Here is a 7,613-nt window from a genome sequence, read left to right as displayed (position 1 = left end):
GGACGACGTACCGAGCTACTGCTCCATGAAGGAAACCGTTTGGTGGTCGCCTAAACAGTACTGTGAGTGGACATTTGTTTTAATTAATTGTGCATGCAGTATATTATTATTTTCCGATTGAGATTTAATTTATGATTTGAATTATTGAGTTTTATAATTTATTGATATTCCGAATTTTATGAGCTTTGATTTATCGAAATTTTGATGATTTACGAGGTTGATTAAGTTGAGATTGAGTTTCACTTTCCGAAAGCTTTTATTTAATTATTGAGTTACTTGAATTTCGAGCTATTATGACCTCTTTCGGAAAGTTGGTGAATTGGTGAGATCTTATGATGATTTCTGTTGAGTTTTGACTTATCAAGTATTTGTATGGTTTCGATGATTTACTAATGATGATATTTGAGTATGGATTAATCACGAGCTATATTATGATTTAATGGTTTCAGATTATTCGAGGAGGTAAATAAGTCAGCGCATGCATGCATTACCTGGTCGGCAGTCCCTTCCAGGTAATAGTCTGGTCGGCAATCCCCTCCAGACAATATTCTGGTCGGCAGTCCCCTCCAGAATATTTCGGTCGACAGTTCCCTCAGATGCGTCATCTGGTCGGCAGCCCCCTCCAGATGGCATGAGGTAGTTAGTCGGCAATCCCCTCTAACTAGTATGGTTAGTCGGCAGTCCCCTCTAACCATCACCTCTTCGTCCGGTTGGCAGTCCCCTCCGATGTGTCACTGGTCGGCAGTCTCCTCCAGGTGGCAAGAGATGACTAGTCGGCAGTCCCCTCTAATAATCGCCTATTTGAGATATGAATAATTTAACGAGATTTTTGAAATATCATTATATATTGAAGAGATTTCGAGATGTTCGACATTACGTGATTGAGATTTCAGTAAAGATGATGATTAAGAGTATTTTCAAGATTTTTACTGCATGTGAGATTTTAGAGAATAACTTGGGAAAGCATTAAGTTTCACTTGTTCATTTGAAATTACTTATTTTTCGTCCACTCACTCTAACGGTTTTTAAATGTTTTTCCACTGGGCCCTTCAGTTTCAAATGCCCAGTTTGCATGCCAGATTAGCTTGAGGTCGAGCGTACATGGGGTTGATGCATAGCTGTCATAGATTCCGCATTATAAAATGTATCGGTCATTTATCTTGTATTCTATCCTCTTGTACACCCTGTGCATTAGATTGCTCTGATAACCCAGGAGATTAATATTCTTAAGTTCAGAATTGTTTTGTGAAATGAGAGATGTTATGATTTAGGGAGCAGGGTGGTTCCAGAAGAATAAGGTTGGATTGTTTGGAAGTGTATTGTCTTTCCACAGGTTTTTGGGTAGTCCATTTTAGAGGAGGTTCTGCCAAATTTTTGGTAGAATTTCTTCTAAGATGGACCCCGCATGGCCACTTCGGATTTTAGGGTGAAATTCGGAGCGAGTCCTGTAAGTTAAACTAGCAGATGAAGGGCTTCAAAGCCCAAGTGGAATCGCTGACAATGGTGGCCGGAAGAGAAAGTTCCGGCCAGGTCAGTTTGCACGGATCCGAACGGGCTTCTCGGCCACAATTATTGCTGCACACCTCAAATCGATCAAAGGTGTGGCCAAAGATCAACAGAGGGGGAGAAGGCCGTCATTTTGCAACCGGTGGCGTGTCCGGTGGTGGCTGGACGGCGGAGAGCCCACCGGGTTTTCTATTTAGGGTCGGGTCGACCCGATCGATTCTCTCTCTCTCTCTCTCACTTTGGGTATCCGGCTGAGAAAATGAGGGTTCCCCCCTCCAAAAACTAGGGTTTCATCTATTTATAGTCTCGGTGGAAAAAAGTCAATTTTGCCCCGGAAAACTTCGAGGAATTCATAAACTTCTGTAAACTGAATCTTTCTCATACGAACTCTGATTTTTGCAGGCCGTATTGCCACGGACTCGGTTTAATGTACTCTATAACTTTCATGATGGAAGTTTCCTTGAAAAGTGAACCGAAGAAAAAATCAACTTCGAAGTTCCAATGCATGCTCGAAATGAAAGTAAAAAGGGTAATATTTTAATCGTTTACCGACAAATCTAGATACGGGACGTAACAAACAAAGCATAACATCCCCCACCACAACCCCAAACCTTGAGAGCCCAATGTGAATGTGACTCCCTCCGCCGCCCTCAGCTACACGATTAGGCTGCCACCACTCTTAGATGAATTTGTGGTGAGATCCGAACGGATCCGACCACAGACCCACAATCCAGATCGAGCATGAACCCCAAACAGACAATTTGCCACCACCGTCCGCTGTAAAACGACTGTCTGTGCCAACGTCGCCATCAACTGGAACTAACACAACAGTAACCCTCTCAGCCCCAATCTCCGATTACTAGAACATTCACCAACACCAGCATCCCGTCCGGCCGCACTCGACTCACTCCGGCGAGGCCAGAGGCCTGCGCCATCACCATGATGCAGCCAGACGAGAAACAACGGAAAAATTGTTAATAGGTTTAGGGTTAGAACGTGGGGTGTGTTCCCTAGATATGTTGATTAAACCATTTCTATTAGTCGAAGTTTTTTTATTCGTATTAATAATAAAAGAGTTACAAATATTTGAGCATAATTAAAGGATCAATGCAAATACAAGCTTGGGTTTACAGTTTACCCAAGTACTCGCCTTACATCATGGCCGAAGAATAAAGGTCAGACCTTTATTCAAAAAAAAAAAGAAAAAAAGAGAGAAGTCTCACATTGCCCTTGAGTACAAATTGCAGTGCTCGCCTGGCATAGCGTGCAGTGCAGTAGTAGATCCAATTTCCAGCACCACTGATGGATATATGAGCAGGAATAATAGTCCATTATGTTAAGGTAGCCACCATTGGGTCCTACTTAATCAGCATAATTTTCCACTTTTGTGGAAGGCAAACCCCCTACCCCAGCAACCACCCTCTTGATGTTATCCACACCCACATTTTATTTTTTTGGTGGAGAGCGGACACTCTTAGACAACCTGGACCCGCTATTTGCCTATTTCTTTCTCTCACCATCTCTCTCTTAATCTGTTCATCTTTGACCGTTGACTGCCCACTAAATACCACACGATTCAAACCTAATTGATTTCGTATCTTTGCTTCAGCCCTTGTATTTTTGTCATGTTCCTTTTCTTTACTATTTCCGTTTTTGTTTTTGCTAGTCTATGCAAAGTTCACTCTTAATTACATATATATTTGGCCTTGGACAGTATTTTTATTTATGTTTTACTTCGGTGCACTTAAGGGAACAATCTACTCACGCCTTTATATTTATATCTCACACTCCGATCATACTTTTATCTTTAAATTCTCTTAATTTACAACTTATTATGTGCTTTATCATTAAATCACTGCGGAGAATTAATTCAGTTTTAGAAATTAAAATGGTTTGCAAGATATTTTATCTATTAAACAATGATCACTACTTTCACTTTGGAACTTCTTTACAATTAAACCTAATGATATCAAACCAACATAAATCAATGACTTTTGTAATTTCGCTTTCCCATCGGTGCTTTATGTCAAAACAACTTGGATGTGAAATCATAAGTGTCCTTGGCAACTACAGGAAAGAACATAGAAATAGAATCTGGGGCTAAACAAATAATTATGATAGTAACAAAATACACACGGTCAAATCTTAAACAACTAAACAATATCGTAACCGTCACACGAAATGTATAAGTATGAAAACCGTAAGGGATGCATAACGTATTAGGTTTACATAATACATGCAACATTATATGTATAACGGAAAATTATATATCACACTTGACTACTTGAGCCAGCTTTAAAGACTGTCGTATGTTTTGAGTCAACGTAATTAATTCCGATATTTAACGGGGGTGCGTTACAAAGATTGTTATAAGAGGAAGGGCATGAGTGCAAAGACCACTACCTACCCATAATGAATGAATGATGCTGGTTGCTCAATCAATCCCTAAAACAGTTGTGGTAGACAAATGGTGGAGGAGCCAGTCACGTTAACACAAAACCATGATGTACACAGGAGTAAGATTTCAGAATGAGGCTGAGTTGGGTCCGGGCCCCACCCAAACCCCCCAGTCCAACATTTCAATTTGACCGAACCATAACCAAACCCCCAAAATTTAGTTAAAAAAATGCCAGCACCTCGCCCACACGTGTGGCCAAAAAGAGTCAGATGAGTGCAGTCCACGGTCCACCCAGTAGTCCAGGCCCCTGGTTGGGTATGTCTCTCTGTTCCATTCGGTCTCTAATATAAATAAAACCACCCAAAGCTTACCAAAACCAAACCCCAAAACCAAAAGCGCAATTTGCAGAGCCCCTCTGATTTAGTAACCCGTTTCTAGTAGTACCACCGCCCCACCATGCCGGGCAGTTTAGAGCCGTTGGATTTAGTCGGGGTGCAGATTCCCTACCATTTCAGGTGTCCGATCTCCCTAGAGCTCATGCGCGACCCGGTTATAATCAGCACCGGCCAGACCTACGACCGCCCCAGCATCGAGTCCTGGGTCGCCACCGGCAACACCACCTGCCCCGTCACCCGGACCCAACTCGCCGACTTCACCCTCATCCCCAACCACACTCTCCGCCGGCTCATCCAGGAGTGGTGCGTCGCCAACCGCTCTTTCGGCGTCGAGCGAATTCCGACGCCGAAACAACCCGCCGACCCGACCCTCGTCCGGTCGCTCCTCTCACAGGCCGGGTCGCACTCCAACCCGTACCCGACCCGGCTCGCCGCGCTGCGCCGCCTCAGAGGCCTGGCCCGCGATTTGGATAAGAACCGCTCCATCATCTCCTCCCACATTAACGCGCGGGAAATCCTCGTCAATATCGTCTTCGCCGACTCCTGCCCCGATTCCGAGCTGAACCGCGAGGCGCTCGCGCTTCTCGTAATGTTCCCGCTCGCCGAGTCCGACTGCGTGGCGGTGGCGTCGGACCCGGACCGGGTCGGGTTCCTGGCCCGGCTCCTGTTCCACAATTCCATGGAGGTCCGAGTCAACTCGGCCGCGTTGATCGAGAACCTCCTGGCCGGGTCGCGGACGGCGGAGCTCCGAGCGCAGATAAGCAATGTGGATGAAATCCACCGAGGCGTGATCGAAATTCTCCGGAACCCAATCGCTCACCCGCGGGCTCTGAAAATCGGAATCAAAGCCTTGTTCGCGTTGTGCCTGGTGAAGCAGACACGTGAGAAGGCCGTGTCGGCCGGAGCGCCGGAGACGCTGATCAACACTCTCGCCGACTTCGAGAAATGCGACTCGGAGAGAGCCCTGGCCACCATAGAGCTCCTCTGCCGCATCCCCGAAGGGTGCAGCGCGTTCGCGGCGCACGCGCTGACGGTGCCGCTGCTGGTGAAGACGATACTGAAGATCTCGGACCGGGCGACGGAGTACGCGGCGGGGGCACTTTTGTCATTGTGCTCGGAGTCGGAGCAGAGCCAAAACGACGCCGTGGCGGCGGGGATTATGACGCAGCTGTTATTGCTGGTGCAGAGTGACTGCACGGACCGGGCGAAGAGGAAGGCGCAGCTGCTGCTGAAGCTTCTTCGGGATTCGTGGCCCGAAGATTCTGTCGGAAATTCGGATGACTTTGTTTGCAGCGACGTCGTATGGTAGTTTTTCAATTTTCATTTTCTTCTTCTTCGTCCTTCACAGTAATCTCAATTCTTCATAATTTTTAGGTTAAAAAAAAAAAAAAAAGAGCCCAAAGGGAAGAAGAATTGAGGTGGTAGATGGGTATATAAAGGGATGTAATTTTTGTGTAATCTTTGTATGTAAGAATTTTTGTTTAGAAGCAGATGATGAAAAGATAGATAAGTTACTGTGGTGAATTTTTTTCTTTCTTTCTTTTTCTTCTGGTTTTATTTTTTCTTTATAAATTGACAAACTTAAAATGATACCTTTTTAAGTTGTTTGTGGAATCTTTGTGGTTATTGGGTGAAATGGGAATGTCCAATGTCACTTGTGACACTAGTGATCAGAGTGGAATTTGGGGGCATGATGGATTATTGGATTGGAACTTGGAAGCTCATGGTGAGGTTCCTCTTTCTATTTTTGGGGGTACATGAAATCTTCACCAAAAAGGAAAAAATTTTCTAAGGTTCCTTCAATGGTTGAAGTGCTACTTGAGTGAGAAAATATATTATGAGCATTTGCTCAAGTTCAATTTCCTTATTGGTATTTTCATTTGATTGTTAGTAATACTTGAGAAAGCTAAAATCAAATGAAGATATCATATTTAAGAATATTGGTTGTATCCACCAAGCTGCAAGTATCTAGTATCAAATGTTTTTATCGGTTGATTATTTGAAATAACTGACATCGTGGAGTTCATAAGTTTAAATCTTACAGATATCATAAGATGAGTGAGGTGGGGAATCAATTGTCATTTCTATTAAAAAAATAAAAACAAAATAAAATTATGAGACCAACTTGATAATGCTTGGAATTAGGATACCGCAATTCCCTTGCAACTGACAAAGTTCTCTAAACTTTTGAACGAAATCTTTAACTACACGAGGGTTGAACTTGTTCTTAAAGTGCATTTGTTAGCTAGATATGTTTAAATGGTGGTGAAGCGCTTTAAATAATAGATGTTTATTTATTTTTAGAGAAATGCTAATAATCTTCTCTTTCTACATTTCTCATTCATTGAATGACACATGTATTCCACTAAGACATTAAACTCATCATTTATTGCATTGAAAAATAAATCATTTTACTTCCTTATTTTCTTTTATATCAGATATCTAACATTTTTTTTCTCTAAATTTGAGGTTCTTAATTTTTTTTTTCCATAAACTTCTTTTCTGAGTACTTTTTTCTAGGTTCATATTTTTTAGAGTTTCTATATGGTTTCCCTCTTTTACATGTGAAATCCATGAAAGCGTCGTGAAGATTACGAATGAAACAGGCCAAGGTATATATTTGATGGGATAGTCCTCATGGATTCTGCGATTTTCATTGTGTCAGTTACTCGGAACAGTCTAGGATCGATTTTATAAAAGATAAAGAATTTGTGAACAAGAACATGACATTAACCAAGGATTAGGTACTGATCAAAGATGATGAGGTGTGTATAATATCTGCCTAAGTGGTGATTTTGATTGAGTGAAAAATTCATGATGAAAAAATTCTATGAAACAAAAATGATTAAAAAACTCAAATTTGAAAAAAAAATGTTGGACATTTAATAGAAGGGCAAACAAGGTAATAAAATGATTTGTTTTTCAATGCAATAAATGATGAGTTTTATGTCCTAGTTGAATCTATATGTCACTCAATGAATGGGAAAGGTAAAATAAAAAAGATTGGAGGGGAAGGTTGCTAGCATTCCTATGAGAAGAGAAAATGTAGGTACAATTCTTGTACATATCGTATTGGCATTCCCATACAAAGCTATGACAAAGTCCCTTTACTAATCTTGGAGAATCACAGGTAAAAGCATCTGCATATGCATGGGAGTCAGTTTCATGTGGAGTCCGATTTTGGAAAGTAGGTTTTGGGTTTTATGGAATTACGTGTCTAAAAGATTTTTCTGATTGTTAAAATCGTGGTTTTTAAGTCCTCGGCTTTTTAGGACGTGTAGGTTTTCTAATTGATTACCTTTAGGATTTGGTGG

At 42.0% G+C, this 7,613-nt stretch overlaps 1 protein-coding gene across 1 annotated transcript; it reads left to right on the top strand.

The window, feature by feature from the left end:
* The first annotated feature begins 4,256 nt into the window (after nucleotides 1-4,256).
* LOC133739221 (U-box domain-containing protein 26-like) lies at nucleotides 4,257-5,823 on the top strand. The gene has a single exon (XM_062166959.1). The coding sequence runs from the start codon at nucleotides 4,361-4,363 to the stop codon at nucleotides 5,606-5,608; it is 1,248 nt and encodes a 415-aa protein (XP_062022943.1). The 5' UTR covers nucleotides 4,257-4,360; the 3' UTR covers nucleotides 5,609-5,823.
* The last annotated feature ends 1,790 nt before the right edge of the window (nucleotides 5,824-7,613 follow it).

Source organism: Rosa rugosa, chromosome 3, assembly GCF_958449725.1.
Source record: "Rosa rugosa chromosome 3, drRosRugo1.1, whole genome shotgun sequence".
Lineage (NCBI taxonomy): Eukaryota > Viridiplantae > Streptophyta > Magnoliopsida > Rosales > Rosaceae > Rosa > Rosa rugosa.
The sequence above is the reverse complement of the archived record's forward strand: the minus strand, read 5'-3'. Positions and strand labels throughout refer to the sequence as shown.